Source organism: Homalodisca vitripennis, chromosome 5, assembly GCF_021130785.1.
Source record: "Homalodisca vitripennis isolate AUS2020 chromosome 5, UT_GWSS_2.1, whole genome shotgun sequence".
Taxonomy (NCBI): Eukaryota; Metazoa; Arthropoda; class Insecta; order Hemiptera; family Cicadellidae; genus Homalodisca; species Homalodisca vitripennis.
Window position 1 is genome coordinate 104,621,788 of NC_060211.1, and position 21,304 is coordinate 104,643,091.

Genomic DNA, 21,304 nt, shown 5'->3' on the forward strand with positions numbered 1-21,304 from the left:
GACTAATTTCAAAATAAATTACCATAAAATGTTTGGTTGTTAAAATCTGCTATTTACAGTGTCGATGAGTTTTTTCTGTGTAGTGCAAAAATCCCTCCACAAAGCTAGTTTAATGTAATTCATATTGACGTTGTTATATACATTCTTTGTATCCTGACAATAAATGCTTTTGATTTTGAAGTTTGATTTGAATTTGAAATATTTTAACGGAACTCTCTACATAATTTAACTGTCAGGTACAGTATTAAGTCTATTAGGATTCAAGGATATAGATGGACAATTGCACTGGGTACTCTGAATACATGAACATTGAAACTGGTTTCTTATTTGAGAGGAATTTTGAGCCTGAGGTAATGCATAATAGACTGAGTCTCTTGTTACCTTGCTATGCGAATGGCATCTATATAGTCGTAACTGAAGTCAATAACCAAGTACAGATTGACACCAGGGGTCACGATTTTTGAGACTTGGGCTCCCTGATTTGTGTACGTGGTTTGATCCAAAAGAGCACTGGTTGTCTTGCATCGTAGCTGTAATATAGATAGAGAATACGAAAATACTTGTAAATAAATAAAATAGTAAGTATATTATATATATATATATATATATATATATATATATATATATATATATATATATACTTACTATTTTATTATATATTATATATATATATATAGTAAATAATTTATCTTACTTAATATTTATAACTTTTTAATGAATGGTAGTGGGAAGTAGAGCAGTATTAGACATGTGAAGGTGGGTGGGTTCATAAATTAAAATTTGACTAAAATAAATAATTGTGTGTTTAACACAGAAATATCTGCATAACTTTATTTATGTGAAAATACTATAAGTACCGGTATTAACTCTTCTGAGTTAAGTCATTATGCATATAACAAATTTCAAACAACTGGCCCTATGCTATAATGCAACAACGATAATTGTATTGAAAATAGTACCTAATCGTTCAATAAAAAGGTAGCTTAATGCAATTATACCACAACTAAATGATCAATAAAAGTTGTGTTACATTAAAAAAATGGTATTATTAGTTTAAATTCTAGACATCCAGCACGATTAACATCTCTGCTTGACAGCAATCGTCATGGATCCAAATGAACAATTGATATTCATATAATAAATCCACCATTTTCACTCTTTGAATCTGTGAATGAACACGTATAATTTCAGTTACCTAATACTGTAATATCAATCTGAACTTAAAATTTCAGCATCTTTTGCCTACTCTGCGATTTCTTTGTTCAATGATTATTTATCCTATTTCTGGGTACAGTCCAATCAAAAAGCAGAAAAAATCACATTAGAACACTTATTTTAATATGATATTACTAAAATGCATGCATGTTTTATATTTAAAAATAAAAATAAAACACAAACCTTAAATATTTTGCGTTTAATGTATTTGAAGCCACACAGACGTTTCAAAGCGTTTTACTATTTCTATACTTGCTATAAAGTGAGAGAGCTATATGGAGTCTGATAAGTGAGTTTTAAAGATATCAAAATTTTTTTAAAGTACATTGTATATATATAGGGCCTTATTTGTTCATCATGAATGAGATTAAAAACTAACTGAGTGCCAAACTTCTGAGTGTGCTAGAATTTTTTAGAAAGCGCCATAACAAGGAGTGGGTAAGACTCCTGCAGAATAGGAGGGCCTTCAACTGACTAATAACAAATTTAAAGAGCATAAAAAAGTAAAAAATAAATGAAGAAATAAAAAAAACAGAGTATAACTAGTAATATTTAGTTTGATCATGTGCCTCAAAGTAGTTACTTATTAGCATAACCAACCCAAGTGGTATTATCATTATAGAGTGGCAGCATAACAGTCCGAGCCACGTTCTTATTGTGCTCTCTCACACACATCGCACCCAGTTGAAAGTCTTTCTAATTAGTTTATTCACTTTGAATTAACGATAATGGGGGACGAGGAAAAATAAAAAAACCCTATATTCTAATAGCGGAAATATTAAAACTCATGGAGTGAACAAATTAAAAAGTACCGGTAACAAAAAATATTCACAATGTTCAAAAAAGGTGACATTAGTACCTGATAAGGAGAAACAATTATAACTGAATGTGTAACAGCTGACATACACAATTAGCCAAAGTGAAAGCCTCGTTGAACTTAACTACTTAACTGTAATGTAATGTTCCTGTGAATAAGGTAGTGTAAATCTGCCCACTGAGAATACATTTATATCAAACTTACATTTTACATATATAAAAGCTATAGTTAGTTTTGAAACCGGCATATTAAAAAAAAAACCTATAGTATAAAAATTATGAAAAGAAAAAATGTTGCAATGTAAACGAAAGGGACCTTTTACTATAGATCAGATTACCGAGAGGTCTTTTAGTTTTTAATACTACTCATGAATCCTACAGGTAAAAAATTTGATAGGTTTTTGGCTCTTTTACCCTTCTTCCATAGACAGCGTTTATTGTTTGCTGTTGGTTGTTTAGTGAAAATAACAAAGGAAGGACTTGGCATGGCAGCAGTATAAGATATTGGAAAGGTTTTTTTTAATTAAAATAAAAAACCATTAAACTAGTACCTAGTGCTCACATACAAGCTTGGCTAACATATGGTAACTGAAATAACAAAATAGAAGGACATTTTCAAGTGCACTGCTGATGTTATCTGCACTTGTGTTCTTGAGTTGTCTGCCTTTTTCATGCCACAGAGATGGATTAATAGAAATCATTCCTCAGTTTTTGAGATTTTTTGTTTTCAAGCCTGCAAAATAGTGTAGAGGCTGCTTTGTATTCTCTTTTGGTTGTTAAACATTTACCAGCAAGTTTGTGTCACTGATATCTGAGGCAATAGGCAAACATGGTTTACCCTGACTATGTTCTGCCCTATGTCTCCTCCTACACATTATTTATACTAGTAACAGACTTCACATGTATCATAACTATTCCTGCTCATGTATTAATTCAGCAGAAATAAGTCAATATTATTCCTTTCCAAAACAGGTATTTAATAGCATAGATTTTGCTTTACTTCACATAAATTTGAAGTGAAAAACTTGGTGTTGAACATTAAAATATTTTCAGGATATAATAAGGTTATAAAACGTTTGTATCAATGCTTTTGTTGACAAACCAAATCTAAAATAGTAATCTTACCAACATAGGAAATGAGTTTTTGCACAGCCATGGAATTAAATGTCTGGAGTCCAGCATCTTCCACGTTGACAGCAGGTGGTAATTCCAGTTCCAACACTCCTGAGAATGCATAAGACTGGGAACAGAAGTATTAAAATATAACATAGAATGTATATTTAACAAGGTATATTATAGAACTATAATTAATTATATACCAAATTTCTATTGAAGTCCTTCCACCTTAGAAACACACTCATAACAATATAGGTATCAGAGGTGTGTCTAGCAAGTATCTGGTTTCCTTTGCTGGTCTATTATTATCATACGCCAGACCATCTCAGATCGTTTATGGGGATGGAAGGGACCTTTTCGAGACCACTGTTAGGTATTTTCTGTACTCAACTTAGTCAGTAAGTCACACTGTGTCATACATTATTACATGTTCACAATTTGAATTTTACTAGTACTAAAGGCTTGAGCAAAGAGTTTGAAGAAACTTCACCATTCTGCTTCAGAGGTAATCTTTGTGGCACACAAAGCCTTTGATATTGAGTCTAAGGATGATACTCTGATAAAGTACTTGGGCTACTCAAGATGGAGGGTGACCCGTAACAATGAATACAAACCTTATAAGAAGCGCAAAGCTTATGGAGAATAGTCTGCCAAGTTGGTTTCCCGCCAAAACGAGCTTAGCGCGTCCGCCGCTAGGAGCGCTTGTTTCCCCCTCTTTCCCTCTCGCTCTAGCTTGTTCTCTCTCTCTCTGTCTAACTGGCCGCGCGCTGTCTTCTGTCTCACTCTAGCTCGCCACGCCACGAGCGCCCTTCACGCTGCCTAGCGGTGGACGCGCTAAGCTTGCCAAATTCAAATAAAAATTGGCAGACTTTTTAACATTGGCTTTGCGCTTCTTATAAGGTTTGTATTCATTGCCCGTAATCTGGCAGGCCTATAATGGTCAGAAAAATCCAGAATCACAGTTTATTTCCAAATCTTCATTAAAATTACACAAAATGCAGATTTTCAGATGCCACTATTTTCTTCCCACTTCTGTATAGTGAATCAGCGGTTTTTGTTGATTGCCTCTTAAACACGTTCAATACTTTCTGGCCTTTACAGGCTTACCAGGTCTGGGTTACTTTCCACTTAATGTCACCATCTTCAAATAGCCTAAATCATTTTTTCATCTGAGTATCACCCATAAATTCGTCACCCATTAAAACGGTATTAAAATTAGTTGTAAAAGTTGTAAAATAATATTGTTAGTAAAAATCCAATTTCTTTGTTATTTGGGAACCGATCATAACAACTGAGGTGGCAAACGTTTCATTACTTAACAAGCTGTTTTTTATGTTTCTTATAATATTGTCGTATCTACCATAGTTTTCATGAAATTTAGCATCAAAATTTATAAACACCATTTTGAAATTGTTAAAATTTGTTATTCATATTTTTTTCAAATTAACAATTTTCCAGCTTAAGGAACTTTTGAGTGATTAGTTATTACGTACAAAACATAAACAGACATAGAGACCTAAAACAAACCATTTCAGGACATGTATTTATAGAAAAAATTTTCTTGGATTTAACATAATTAATCATTTCCTAATTGTTTTAACAATTTTGTAACACCCTGCATTAAATAAGTATACACCTTACAAGCAAAACTGAAAATCATTTGATTCGTCATGATAATAGCCTTCAAATACAACTAATAGTCACAGAACTGAAGGATTTCAAGGTGTTTGAGACCTAATCTTCAAACTTATGTAATGATAATAATGTTAATAATCTATATTGACTGACGCCTTCCGTTCGTTAAACACAGTTTTCAACTTAGATAAGTCATTTATAGTATAACTGTACGTCGCCAGGCATTACACTGTGCCTATAATATCCACAAGACTTCCATCCTCGTGCCTATGGTACTCTTCCAGTATCCGGTTCACCACTCTTCCATTATCCGGTTCACCACATATTTTTCACCTATCAAAATAATGTAGGCGCTTAGTTTTCATGTAATTCCGTATATAGATCAGTGAGTTTTAAGCGTGTACACTCATTTTTCAGAGTTCCATTGTTAATCTTATGAGAGGATATGTTTTAATTGTAAACAACTGATAACTAGAACACATGCGTAGCTGCTCAGATACCTATTCCCAATCCCTTTTCAACTTAATGTCAGTTTATTTCTTTGTAGCGGTTTACACTCTTATCTATTATATAAAAACTTCATTATCTCAGTTTTATGTCACATTGACATAAAGACTAGTGAGCCATAATTAAAGCATTTTAGAGAATCAATCGAACAAGTTTTCATACTGAAAAAATACAAAATTATATTAGCGTTTGTATATATTTACTATTTTAAAATTGTTACTTTGATATTAAACTGTTTACCAGAATTCTTTATGTAATTCTTTACTTGTGCCATAGAGAAAATAAAATATCTGAAAAACATTTTAATTCGAGTTTTGTTTTATATATAGCGTACGGAAAACTCAAAGTAATAAAAATAAAATAACTGCAGAATGCATTATCTTTTTTAATCCAAGAAACCCCTATAATGCCGTGGTGGAGTTTTGGAGGGTGAAAACACTAACACGAGACAAAAGTTATTCTTATTATTTCTCTTATCAGTTAAGGATAGTTTTCAACCAAATTAAAATATCAGCCTTAAAGAACTTAGTAATATTCCTACATGTGCTGAATGTTTGTAATGATTGGTTATCAATAATGTATTTGTGATTTGTAACATTTAAATTTCTAAACCCATTCAAACTAAAAAAAAAACAGTAGCAGTCGTGGGACTGCCGATAGAAGTGAAAACGGAACTATTAAGTTGAGAGTAATTAACAATACTTTATAGTAGCAGTACATCTGTAATTGTGTAAATGTGACGCGTTTTTAATTTTCCAATTTTAAAATCCACGAAAAAATATTATCAAATAACTAGAAATCTATTTTACCACGCTAGTAAGATAAATCATATACCGTAATAATACTCATTTCATGATGAAGAGGTGAAATATTAAAAACATAATTAAAATGAATAATGCTAAATTTTTAAATACAAATATTCGTACAAATATTAAAAATGTTTAAAAATATATTCGTTGTGTTTTCATTATTCATTTATAAGTGAGTAAACACCGAGTGAACAACAGTGAGTTGAACACCGTTATAAATAATACAGTTATTGCTACGGATAAAGTATATAATTGCAATAACAATTAAACCCACAATATTTTTTAAAACTAATAAATTAGTTAAATTAACTTGGTTCTTTCGTAAAGGTATTTTTATTGCACAATAAATTAATTTATTGAGTTAAAACGGTATCAGTGAGCCAATGCGCCAACTACAGTTCCGGCAGAAACGTTCACTCATCACTTCATACGCTACTACAGGCTAAACTAAACTTCCAATAAAAAAATGATAAACTACAAAAAAAATATTCATCTATTTTCACACAACTTTCTCGCTGACAAATTTTGTCTGACCAAAAAATAAAAAAAATCCTCGCTTACTACTTTTTTCTTGTCATTGTAAACGCTATGTAAAATGTAAACAATAATCAAAATTATTTCGAAATTTTTGTAATATTTAAAAATGTAACCAATAGATTGCCAATATTAAGAGCTTTAATTTGACGCATCTTACAGAATTGTACGACATTGGCTTCACTTTTAAATCGCGAGAGGAAGCAGTAAAGGTCACTGATTTTCGCAGTCTGTTTTCATACTCCGCCGGGACAGTTTTAACACAGCGAGACTGACTTTTTCATGCAGGTTAGTAGTCCGCGGCCAAGTCTACGGTTAAAAAACACAGCGAGACTGACTTTTTCAAGCAGGTTAGTATCATTAGCATGTCGGTGACGCGAACCGAGGATTTTACCCTCTACCAAAACGCTCAACGCGCCTAAAGAAGTTTTCACTTCAAAAAAACGGATTTTTAATCATACTATAAGTTTTTAATGTACATAATAATTAAACCAATCCGTTTAGAAATAAAACTATTTTGGGCAACTGATGTTGAACGGTCAAAATGGTATCACCACCGTTGTTGTTAGATCGTTGTACAAACCAGTAGATACCGTACAAATGCAGAATTTAGCAACTTCAAAAATACATTTTAAAGCCTACGATGTTTAGTAGTATCAGAATGTAATTTTAAGACTTTTACAGTCAGGCCCGTACTCAGACTAGATTTTTTCGGACAACTTTACCGGGGCCCGTCACATGTCTATTTGAAGGGACAGTGTCGACGGACGAGATAGCTCAATCTAATTACTGTAACAGGCTAAATTTGTAACATCGGTCATTACAATTTCGAAGAAACTGTGACTATTACTTTAAAAATTATTAATCTTACTCTTTATTTAACAATTTCGATAGTTTTTATCTGTATCAGGCATTTAAGCGTAAAAGTCGATAATAGTATCTGCAATCAAACTACAAAATACCTCAACACTTGTCTCCAGCCTGACCCGATGAATCAAACTAGAATGCGGACATAAAGACAATTTATATTCAATTGAGGATAAAAATAAAATTTAAAAAAGCTTTTAAAGAATTTTCTCCCAATCATTAATATCCAAAAATAATTTTTCAATCGGACAGCTAATAGACTAAATATTAGACATTTATAGAGTTCACAAAATTAATTAAAACAAAATCTCGTCCGATCCTTGATTTAGCTATGCTTGGAATACGTGTGGCAGGAAATCTTATTTCGAAACAAGGAAATTATCCAATATCACTCACACACTATCAGAAAATACGATTTGCTCATATCAGCCACTTTTGTGATAAGAGAAGATTACAACTTTTTGTTTACCACTCTGTTTCTCTTGGTGAATAGAGTTATTTACTATTATTAATATTAATATTATTATTTATGCAACACAGTAGAGGACTGATAAATCTATCTGTATAATATAATAAACCTGTTTCAGAATAAACCACCAAATAAATTTAGATCGAGCAGTTGCAGACGAGTCAGACTATCCCGTACCTTCATATGCACTGTTACTATCTAAGTATAAATAAAAATAAAAATAAAATAAAATAGAAAAAAAATATAAATCATGAAGCCGCAGACGATATCGTATGTGCACTTGTATTGTAAAGTATTGGGAGAGCAGAAAGCACAGATAGATTTCCGCTAGTATCCTATAGAGACAGTGTCAGCCAAGTCCTCAAGAGCGCGTCGTAATCACTACACTCAGAGCGCGGCGAGGTTAGCGAACATATAAAACTACTTGTGTTCGCTACGCGAGGCGCAGTCTGCGACTGCTAGCACTGGGAACAACAACTGCGCAGCAATCCAGCTGCTCGGACAGCGAGTCTGCTTCTCCCACCACATATTGTAGCATCGGCTGACTGCACTGCGTTGGAACCAAGCCACAAACAGCGGCTCAACCTTCACTACCACCGACAATCAGTTCGCCTTCCTGGTCGCTGGACTGCAGTCACTTCATAGTACTACAAGTCTGCCACTTCATTATTGCAACCGCCCCACTCTCTCTCTCTGTTCTGTGAGCAGCGGCTGCTCTGCCACCTTGCGGACTGTTTCAGACAACGCTTGCCTCGCCCACTTGATCTGTGAAGTCAGCTTATCGCCCGCCACTCAAATCCTGATAGTCTCACTGAGGACAGTGCATAATAACCATCACACATGTTTGATATTTTGTCACTATTATTGAAATATGTTGTTTTTGTAACTTGTGTTACGTAATTTGATTGTTATATTAATTTGTATCATATTTGATTTCTTATTATATTATATTCCTTTTACATCAGGTAACTCGGAGGGTACCACTTTTGGTTTAGTAGCTCGGAAGCCATGTTATCATCCTTGGTTTGGTGACTATCATATCTCAGGTTAACTCTTGAAAGATGCTTGCATTGGTTTTGCTTTTTGTACGAAAGAAACACAATGCTTCTATACGGTATGTAAGAATACATTAGGCGTTGTTAGGGTTTAATAAGAGACGATATTTCATTCAATTCATAATATTCATTCAATTCCTGGTTAGGATTCTAAAACCTATCGATTTTCCAATAATGAATGTTTAAAGATCGTCTATTGTCAAACCGCTTCCATTTCACATGTGCACTCGCTACCTTACAGTAAATAGTAAGTACGAGATTAGTAGGGCGTAATACGAGATCAGAACGCACAATGCACTTCCCTCCCGTCGCCGCCAAGAGTCACGCTGCTCGCGACTGTTACATGTCTGTCGATTTGTTTTCGAAATCGTGGTATTATTCTCTTTGGTCGAATTTTATCGACCATGTTGATGTGTGATGTCTGGATTGTTTTTGCACAACCGGCAGCGCGCGCCTGCTTCACCCGTTCCCAGCTCTATGCCAGCAATATTATGTCACATAGAAACATATTATGGCGGTGGTGTTCTACCGTAGCCTAAGCTTGCGGCGATGCAATATCCTGTGAACCAAACTTATATTGCCGCTTAGGCCTTCATATGATTAGAGATTGTTGTAACGATTTTATGGCACACGTACGCTAATGGTTGCATTTTACTTACGGTCCTACACAAAACGTATGAGGTACTGGGATAAATACTCAACAGACATATGACACTATACACTGCCGATACAAGTAAGTGTGTATCTGTCTGTTGTCGACGGAACATCCGCCTCAAAGACGAACGGTAACGCTGTTAGCGTTCTCTGTGCTCTAGACCAAGCGGCGTCATCTTACTTGTCGACGGAACATCCGCCTCAAAGACGAACGGTAACGCTGTTAGCGTTCTCTGTGCTCTAGACCAAGCGGCGTCATCTTACTTGTCGACGGAACATCCGCCTCAAAGACGAACGGTAACGCTGTTAGCGTTCTCTGTGCTCTAGACCAAGCGGCGTCATCTCACACTCAGTCAACGACAGAGTTGGTATTGCATATTTGCCATATAAAGCGGAACTCCATTATAAATGGCACAGTCACTTTTTGGACTTTATTGGCACAACATCTCTTCATCCGTTTTACCAGGTTTTGATACACTGCTATAGCTGTTAATACATCGACGTGGCACCCGAATAAGTGCTCCACTTATCTTCTTAGTAGTGAAGAAAAAGAGTACCTGCAACATAGGAACAAATTGGCGCCCAGAATTGGAACACCTTAACTTTTCCGTTGATTTCGGACTTTAATAATTTATTTGTTATTCAAACATGAGTTTTGTTCTAAAAATACAAGGATATTATAAGTGGGAATTCGTTGTAATGCAAGAAGTTCAGAACTTGCCAGTAGAAGAAACCAACTCCGGTCATGATCAGGAGTCTATGGAATGGGAAGAAGTTGACGACTACACTTCTCTACTGGAACAGCTGCAAAAATGGTCCATTGCAGAAGATCTCAATATGGATTGTGATACGGCAGAGAATACGGAATATGGAATGGAAGTGGACTCAGAGCAAGACACTCAGGAATAAGCAACAGTGGCAGTGACTAAAAAGTACTGGAATATATAACTGCAGACACAAATGATGACATAGCATGTGTTGTGTGGTGACCAAATTATTGTAATATTACATCTTAAGACTTAAATAAAAAGAACTATTTCGTAATTTTAATTTTGTTTGATCTATTATTCTTCCTTCACAATATGCATTTTACACTTGTTTAGGGCCAATAGTTTTCTACAATGGTGTAGCCTTGCATGAAAATCACAATTAAGACTAATATAAGAAGTAAAAACACAATTTAAAAAATGTTTGTCTCAGGTTGGTTCCCAAGTTGGACCGAGCTAGACTGGTTATTTGTTATCATTTTCGAAATCATAAATAAATAAAAACGAATAAATGGTGTCCTAAATGGACGTGAATAAAGCAAATGAAGCGAACAATTTAGAAAATCTTAATTTTTTTGTTTTGTTTGCTGCCACTCGCATAGTTCTCTACCATCGCCCTTGTCACCGGCTTGTTGATGCGCAAACAGCGACTACTCAGTCAATAATGTAAACAGTAAGCGGTACAGAATTATATCTAACCAAGTGGTCTTTATTCAAAGGACTATCATAGTACACGAACTGTTTTGGTATACACTGAGCAGTGCACTCACACGTAAGAAACTAGTTAACATCATTTTATAGTTTTATGTTCAGTAGCGTACCTTTAATGCAGTTATTCAATTTTTGCTTCTTAACAAATGTTGGCCCTCACCAATATGAGAACAACAATTTTACTTCCTCCGTATATATCTAACTTGGAGAAAACCAAGTTGTTTTTCAAACATAAATTTCATTGTGAAAGTTCAAGTGGATGAAGTTCAGATTTGGCCAGTAACGCAACTACTTCTGCTACTGTATATTCGGGATCCTATGGAGTACGAAGATAAACTATACTTCGCCATTGAAACAGCTTGAGAACATTTTAGTTCTTTACTGCTTATAATATTTTGTATGTTCTTTTTACTTAGTGTAAGAGTTATACAGTTTAACAAAAGTCTTCGTCGCCTTACAATTTGTGTGATCGAATCTGATTGTAAAATCTATAGATGGCGGTAGGCAGAGATAATAAAGTATTAGTTTCCATTGAGGGATACTTATCTTAGACGAACCACGTTGAAAATTTTCTGAGCTATTAAGAAACTAGTTTTAAAATCTCAGGAGGTTAAGGCTGGTGAAAAAACAGGAAAACAGAAGAACGTGTAATAGCGTTAAGCGTATAATGACGAAAAATATGCGCGTATTTTTTATATAATTTATGACCACCATTCGAAACAAGTCTTCATTGAATTTTGCGTTACATATATAAAAATGTAGTATTAATAGTTATTAATAATCTTAAAAGTTGTATTGATTACTAGGAATACATAAATATTTTCATATTTTAAAGAGATCATCATCATCATCATTTATTTATTGCTTTTAGACAATATATAACATTGTATAGCAGTCGTCATATATTCAAACAGCAAATACTCTACACACTCACACACAGTCAGACTTACATTTCACTCATTCACACTAATTCACACTATCTTTGGATCCAGATTTTAAATTTTGGTAATTTAAGATATTTTTAGATATCCCAGCGACTCATCATAAACTCCTCTAGCGAATAAAATGCTTTTGACACCAACAGGCATTTGAGACGAGTTTTGAATTGGTTTTGATTAGTTGCATTTTTTACACTTTCAGGGAGCTTGTTGATTAAGCCGACGCCAACCTGATGCGGTAAATGCTGAGATACCGCCAGTCTATGACTATGGACTCTAAAGTTGTCCCTGGCTCTAGTTTCATACTGATGAAAGTCCCTGCCCCGGACTAAAGTGCACTTCGATTGACAGTACAGGATCGCATGAAACATATAGAGACAGGGCAATGTCAGCAAACCTAGCTCCCTAAAAGAGTCCCTACACGACTCTCTGTAATTCAACTTTGCAATAATTCTAATTGCCTTTTTTTGAAGCCTGAAAACGCGTTCCATCTTGTGTTTGGCACAGCCCCCCCACAGTCTTAAGCCATACGCAAAGTGCGGATATATGAGACCAAAATATGCCGTCATTAAGACTTCAGGGGAACAGTATTTCGCTAGGCTTCGCAAGGCAAATATGCCAGAAGTAATTCTAGCACATATATTGTTAACGTGGTCGTCCCAGGTCAGACCTTGATCAATGTACATCCCCAGGAATTTCGTGGATCCAGTTTCCTCTAAAAGGACATCGTCCACAAATACAGCAGGTTGCCTTGCAAATTCCCTTGGTCTTAGGCAGAAATTGATGACATTTGATTTTGATTGGTTCGTTTTCAAATTCCTGTCAGTAAAATACTGAATGCATGAAGTCAGTTCCACAAATGACGTGATTTCCAAATCTTGTGTAGTTTTTCCTTTGAAGGAAAGAGTCGTGTCGTCGGCATAATGAATCAGATCACCATGCTGGATCACCGAGTTAGTCTACAGACGTAAACTAAAAAAAGAATAGGCCCAAGAATAGAACCCTGAGGGACACCGTGGGCTATTTTAATTTTACTAGAGATGACATTCGAAATTTGCACGTCTGCACGCATTGATCTCGATTCTTAAGATAAGAAGCAAGCCACGCGTTTGGCAGACCCCGAACGCCACATTTTTGTAACTGGTGCAACAGTGTTTCATGATGCACACAGTCAAATGCTTTGGATAGGTCAAGAAATATGCTGAGCACTTGTTCTCGCCTTTCCAAGCCATCAACATCATTGTTCAAAAGACTGTTTACAGCGTCAATTGTTGATCTTTTTTTCCTGAAGCCAAATTGTTCAGGATTTAGAATTTCATTGCTTTCTAGGAAGCTTTCAAGTCTTTCACAGAAAAAATTTCAAAAATTTTGCTGAAAACTGGAAGAATTGAAATTGGACGATAATTGCTGGTTTTGCAAGGATCGTCTTTTTTTTAAATCGGTATAACTTAAGCTGTTTTCAGTAGACATGGAAAAGTTGCAGATTCAAATGAAAAATTTATCAATTTTGTGAGTGGCCTCAAAATGTACCTAAAGCAACGTTTGAATAACCAAACTGACATCCCGTTAGCGTCACACGATTTCTTTGAATTCAACCCCTGTACGACACGGGCTAGCTCCTCCACACACACAGGGGCCAGAGCCATGGATGCAACCGGTTCCCTAACACCAATTTCATGATATCGAGGTTCTGAAATTGACGAATCAGTTGAGGCCACAGAAGAAAAATAATTATTAAATTCGTTGGCAACCTGCAACTGATCATCAATTACCCGTTCATTAATTTTGATTGATATAGACTCAAGGTTTCGGTCCAAGTTTGATTTTTGTGCCGATTCATTGATTATTTTCCATGCAGTTTTAGAAAAGTTTTCACAATTTCTCAGGGCTCTATTGACGTCATGAGCTTTAGCAGCTTGAATGACTTTTCTATAGATCCTCCGATATGATTTGTAAAATGTTTTTAAATTTTCGTTTTGTGTTTGGACAAATATTGAGTGAAAAAATTTGAGTTTATCTTTGGAAATGAGAATCCCTTTAGTTAACCAGGAATTATTTTTGGGTTTTAAATTGTTTTTGGTTTTTTTCAAAGGACACGAAACGTCTAAATAATAAATGAAACGGTCATTGAAAGCTTGATACATGTCATTGACATTCTCAAAGCTGTTCAAAAAGCTCCAGGTTTCGTTTTTTAATAAATTGTTCAAATTGGAAATGTTTTGGAAATTGAAAGCTCTTTTAATTTTAAAAGATGATTTTTGAGTTTCTATTTTACATCCATGTATCACAACCTCCTGCGCAAAGTGATCGGAGACAGCCGTATTCAAAACAGAGACCGTGACGTTAGGAATGTTTGTAATGGCGTTGTCGATGGCAGTACTCGTCATATCAGTCACTCGTGTTGGGGAGTTCACGGACCAATTTAGATTAAATGAGCTTAAAACATCCCGCAGCCGCTGGGCCATGGGGTCGGTGGGATCCAAAACGTTGATATTTAGATCGCCAATTATAGTAAATTTCGATGAGTTTAAGAAAAGACAATTTATAAGATTTTCAAGGTTTGTAAAAAAAGATTCGGCACATCCATTGGGTGATCTATACAACCCTACGATTGATATTTTTCCAAGAGTGTTAGATATGATCTTAACACCACTGGCCTCAAAGTTTAGATCGGTAATGTGATTAATTTAGAAATTTTCAAACTTCAATGGTGCTTTCACGAAAATTGCCACACCGCCCCCTTTAAAGTGCGTTCGACAAAAATGTTATGCCAATTCATAATTTTGAATTTTGAAAAAATTTATTGTTTCAGTTCTGAAACCGTGTTCCGAGACAACAAATACAGCAGGTTTGAGTTCGTCACACATGAGCATTGGCTCATCTATTTTATTGGTTGCACATTGGGCATTTTGATGTACCAGTATAAACTTTTCAGTTTGTTTTGAATTAGAAAACTTTTGAAATTTTGGCAAATTTTGAGTTGGGTATTTTTCTAAATTTTTAACTGGATCCAAAGTTTCTCCTAACCTTTCTTTAAACAAGTGTCGACAATTGAGTTTTTTTTGGTTAGGAAAGCGTCCATTTTCATTTTCCCTTTCAGTGGAGGTTCCTGCTACGGCGTCAGCGTAGGTGTCAAAATTTCCGGGACGAACTATTGGATGATGTGGAGTGTTGTCCGTGCATGGAGTGTCTAGAGAGGGCACTTGAATGGGAGAAAGAGAGCTGGTTGATTGGAAGGGGGTGGAGATTGGTGATGACTGCAGTTTGTTTGGAGATGTTGAATCAGGATTATATTTTATAGGAGAGGGAGAGGATTTAGAGAACGGTAAACGACCCACTTCCACCAGACTTCTCACCAACAGTCCGGCCAGAATCCGCTTGCCCGACAACCTCAGATGCAGACCATGGCGAGTGAACCAGCGCCTTTCTATGCTGTTGATGTTTAGCAGCTGGGCTCCCTCGCATCTGGCACATAGCTCCTCGATATAATGGTTCACGGCGGTGGTTGTCTGGTTCACTATATGGTTCACTGGGAGGTCGTGTCTTTGAGGGATGGTGGCCACAATGACTCGGGATGAGGCGAGGCGGGCGATTATTCGCTGTTCCAGATGTCGGTAAATGCTCTGAGACTCACCGGTTGCAATATCATTACTGCCGGCGAGTATGACACAGCAGCTCCCAGGTGGTGGCGGGGCGCCGGACGTAGCATCGAGAAGTCCCGCTGAAGGCTTACAGATCCCACTTACTCTCGTAGGCAGTTTCACACGTTGCTGAACGAGACCGGCCAGATGACGTGCATGGCTGTCCCCCTCGATAATAACGGTCTGGAAGGGTAAAGACGTTGTAGGCTGCTCCTCTTGACGATGTTCAACCCCCATCGTATATCCCTCCCGACTAATGGTCTGAGTTGTAGACTTTTTCCGAGGGTTTCTCTTCTTCTTTTTCTTTTTCTTCCCTTTCTCCCCTCCATTCCTTGTTTTTGGAGAAGCAGTCTCATCGGATTCAGGTAAGGTGGCCAGGGGTGTAAATTTGTTTTGGGTCTCGATTGGGACATTCTTCATTGGGACGACGGTCCAAGTCTCAGTGCTCTTCCCGCGGTGGCACTCACATCTATCAGCCTCCGCTCTTAAACACAAGTTGTCGGCTTCTAAGACCTGGATAGTATTTATGAGGCGTGATACAAGACTGTGAATTTCCACACACCGTGGATCCTGACAGGCATTGAGCATTTGCTCACACTGCACAGGGCGGTCGATCTTGGATACGCATGATGAAGGTGAGTATCTGATTCCACCGAGTGGTCTAGGACATCTTGGTATTTTCTTTGAAGATCCGCAATCTGCAACCTCAATCTCATGTTTTCGTCCTCTAGTCCACGTAGAGCCACCGGTGCATGTGACCCAACATGCCCCGCTGATGACGCGAGAGGCGTGGATGACGAGGGAGGTGTGGACGACGCGGTAGGTGTGGACGACGCGGCAGGCGCGGGCGAGGCAGCAGGCACGGGAGATGTACCAGGTGTGGGAGAGAGAAGATGACATACGTGAAGACATAAGGGGTCTCATTGTTGACGGGTGAGGTCCAGAATGTTTTTCATTAGAAGAGACAATCGATTCCCTATTTACATCAGTTTTCAGCGTAGCTCCACAAGATCTACCCAAGCAACGCCATATAGTTTCTCCACTTTTTAGAGTATAACTTTCTCTATATTTATAATTATTGTGTATTATGTGAGGTTTGCCGTTTTTTGTTAATTCTATTGAAATACTCATGATTATTTATTTATTTAAATATAGGAAAATTTAAAATTATTAAAAAGTTATGCACACGTCAAGTAAAATAAAATAATACATAAAAAATAAGGTTTAATGTAGTTAATAAAAAGTCGACACAAAAAGATAACTGGTAGTCCTTGATATCGAACTCGGGTCATTGAGTTTATCAGTCAGTGAGCGTTCCACTACTCCAAACCTGATTGTGAAATTAAGTGCAGGCACTTAATTATAAGGTTATTATTAGAGAAAGTTAAGAGCATTTTATCGAGATTTAATAATTGTCTTGCTTAACCTTAAAAAGTAACCCAGTACATTTTTTTATTGTGTGGCTGTAAATAATTCACTTCATTGAAATATTCATTGGGATTTAAAACTTCATATAGGTACACGATGGAACAAATTTGACTTTGAACTTTCACTTTTGTAATTTAATTCTTCTAAAGTGAGTTACTTGAACCAAACAAATTGTGGCTAGAAATCTGACTAAAGTTGACCTATTAAAAAGATCTATACATTTTTCACAGGCAAATTGACCTGAGTGATAGGTGATTGCACTTCAGTTTAACTTTGATGTTGGTATTAAAAATTGTTTTTGAATTTTGTAAACTTAACTTAGTATACAGGATAAAGAACCCCTAGTAAATTTTGATCAGTAACAAAAAAATTCTAAATTTAATCTGGAATTATAATATACAGGGCGTAACAAAAAGGTTGGGCTGGCTATGTATTTTAACATTCTCTGTGTAATTCTAAGCTAAAAATGAAGAATAACTTTATTTCCAATTTCCACTTCGTTTAGCCGCTAGCAGCGATTTTGTATTAACAAACTATTATCTCTAAAATTATAAAGCTATTGGTTATAAAAATTTCAAAATATGCCAACCATTTTGAAATTTGTATAACAATTCCAACCTTACTTTTTTTTATCGAAATCCATCAATGCATAAGCGAGCACGACCACTTTAAAGATACGCTTGCACAAGCCGGGAGCGCCAAATACGTCATAGTTGAGTTTTATCAGTAGTTTGTTGCTCTTGGTTTCTCATTTAAGTGGTCGAGCTCGCTTATGCATTGACGGATTTCGTCGAAATAAGTACCGTTAGAACTGTTATAAAATTCTCCAAATAGTTGGTGTCTAATATTACATTTTTTATAACTATATTGGTTTTTTTTACTTTATAAATGGTCAACAGACGCCATTTTGTCAATTATTTTTTTTATTTCTCTCTTACTTATACAAATATATGTGCCAAATTTGGTTTATTCAGTTTTATTAGTTTTAGAGATAATATGTTAATAAAATATACAAAATGGCGGCTAGTGGCTAAACGAAGTGGAAATTGGAAAAAAAGTTATTTTTAATTTTTAGCTTAGAACTATACATAAAATATGAAAATGCATAGCCAGTCCAACCTTTTTGTTACACTCTATATAACATAAGAAATACTATTAGAAATATTATTTAAAAGATAACCTCTATCTAATGATTGAGTCAAGCTTTCTCAGCCATTCTACTCCAACCGCTATCGTGCTGCTAGGCTAGTAGGTGCAAATCTGTACTACACTCAGCCTACTATCCTTGTTGCTTGGCTATAGACCGAAATTGACTTCTGCTGACTGTCTGTATGTGGGTTGACAACTCCCCGCTATTTTACTTTAGAAGTTATGTGCAAGTTCTAAAGGAAATGTACACAAGTTTTTAATTATAATCATAGTACTTGTCTAGTTTTGATTTATTACTAATCTTTTATTGCATTTACACATTTTTAGCATAACGTGCACAAATTAAAAAGCATTAATGCATTTTTAGCACTTTGACATGTCACAGTTTAAAGTTTGAAATTGTCTAAATCTTCTAAAAAAAGTTAATAAAAGGTGGTATAGCTTATAATACAACCTTTTATAAACTTTGCTACAAATTGTTACTGACCTGTTGGAAAATCTGATCTGGAGTAAACATGGAGTTGAACTGTGTAATGCGTTGGCAAGCTCGTACATTGCTGTTGAGCACTCCACGCTCGGAGTAGTACATGTCCAACAACTGGGACAACTTCATCCTGCCTGCACCTCCCATCTGGTTACTCCATGTCTGAGCATTAGATCCCAGGATCAGTCCTGTAACATGTTTAGGCATAATTAAAATTACACAAAAATACGAAGCACTATTAAAATATTACAATTATAATTTGAGTCACTTATTCTATTGTAGTTACAAAACAAAATAGCATTAATTTCCTGATATAAACAGCTAAATTGCTACTTACAACAATAAGTATTGCATAGACCAGTAGTACTCCAGAAATTGAAGATCCATGTGTAGGAAAGTCACCTTTCTCTGCTTTTTGTAGGTAGGTGTATTAGTCCTGGTATTATTTTATGTTACATTATCAGAAACATAAGAAGAAAGTGGTGGAAAATACGATAAAAGAAATGATGAGACGGCATTGGTAGACAAAGTAGAGAACCCTACTTGTGATTCTCTTTGCAGTTGAGATGTGAGATCTGATCATAAACTCTAAAATGGTTAGATTATATGAGTAAAGACAGTAGATGATATAAGTTTCAAAACTATACTTCCAACTCAGTTATCTTACAAGTTGGACCTTCAAAGAGTTATCCAACCAACACGGCAATGCCACTCACTACCTGAATGTCAATAACTCACAAGTTGTATTTAAAAGTCATACAGTTTTTATTTTATTAATTATGATTGAACATTTATTTGTTCAGTTGTGGTTTGGGTGGCTCTACATCTATGTTTCGTTACATTCCAGTACTACTAGTGACAATTATGTGACAGATCCAGAAGAGGAAGAAAGACATTTTTATGAAAAACAAACCTAGCACTCTTGTATTGTAACCATAAAAATTATATTAACTTAATGAAATAAAATTTGACTCTGAGTACATTTTTTTTAAATGTTATTTTTGGTTGTATTGAAATATGCACCTGTTACAATAAAGATATGGTAGGAGTAAGCCACACTATGTATCGCGTAATAGGCATCACTAAGGTTGCAAGCAAAATTTCATGCCTATAGCTCATTTCATTTTTGAGATGTCCTGCGGCCAGATATACAGACATACATACATCATATGATATCTTTCCTGCAGAAAATAAATTTTTATCTTTCCTTGGTAGACAATAAAGAAATTGTGTCACCCTACTAAATACTTCAGCACGCTCAACAGGATTCCATGGTTGGACATGCACCATCATAGAACTGCTTCTTGTCTATGTAGAAATTTCATGCAAACTTTAAAGTCTGCAGATGATCCTTGTTGATATATCTTGCCACTTGATACTTCATTTTTGTTCATTAAGTTACATTTCATCAAAGTTTTCAAATATTAAAAGTTCTGGTGAGGTAGAGAGGGCTAACATATAAATGAATATAAATAAATTGAGTTTTGCTAATATATAAATGAGCCATCATTCAAAATTTTGAGGACAGACAGTTATGCAGAAACGAGATTTTTCCAGTCTCATGAGTGATAGACTTTGTTGATGCTCAGCCAATAATGGTAAATTAAAACCAAGATGCCCCTTTCCCTCCTGAAAATCAGTAATGAATCCACCTTTGTGACAAAGACCCCACCTCTGATAACAAGAACCAGAATCTGTGTTCCTCAAGAGTTATACTTGGTAACTTAAAAGCAGATGCAATTGTAAAGACAGTCCTAAAACACTTTAAGAGGATTTCGTTCATGCCAGAGCTAATTAAAGCTCGTTAAAGAGTAAGAAGACACTGTCTTTCCGTTTTTTCTGAACCTAAATAAGAATAAATAATCTTTGGGACATAATTTGCAGGTTACTGACAAACTAAATGACGTCCTGTCCAATCTAAACAACTTATTATGTAATTTAAAATTTATAAGGAATATCTTAGATGCAGTAACGTTTTTAGGTATTTATGTATTTAATGGGAATCAAATTTTGAACACAACATTCAAATAGAAGATAGTAACAATAGACGCCAAATTTACATTTTAACAGCTGCATTCACATAAAAAGTCAATCCCTAAAAATTTACCAATAAGGGCAAAACATTTTTGTTTTAACCCAATCTTATTTTCTTAACTGTATAGACTTTATAATCTCTTGTTAGAAAGAGCATATCCTAAAATATAGTAGATAAACAATTAGAGTACCTAAATATAAATCAATATAAATCCAATATTACAAATTCTAATGAGTCTAAATTTATAATAATATTATTTCCTACTCTTCAAAGATTGAAAAATTCCAAATATCCCCCTAATCATCAGTTTGATGTTCACTTTTCGGTCCCATGTTATTATAAAATTGTAGGAAGTATTTAAGTAGTTCGAAAGAGGAAAAAAATGTCCCCCAAAATCGTGAGAGACCATTATCTGTGTGTGCAATTGAACATAACAAAATAATTTTCAAAATTCCTTCAACCTAAAATGAATAC

At 35.3% G+C, this 21,304-nt stretch overlaps 1 protein-coding gene across 1 annotated transcript in view; it reads right to left on the reverse strand.

The window, feature by feature from the left end:
- Positions 1–253: 253 nt before the first annotated feature.
- LOC124362633 overlaps positions 254–21,304 on the reverse strand; it is a 36,291-nt gene continuing 15,240 nt past the window's right edge. The window contains exons 9-11 of the mRNA XM_046817306.1: positions 18,799–18,983; positions 3,157–3,271; positions 254–530 (exon numbers count right to left, since the gene is read on the reverse strand). Of these exons, the coding sequence (XP_046673262.1) occupies positions 421–530; positions 3,157–3,271; positions 18,799–18,983 (410 nt within the window). The 3' untranslated portion in view covers positions 254–420. The remainder of the gene's footprint in view (positions 531–3,156; positions 3,272–18,798; positions 18,984–21,304) is intronic.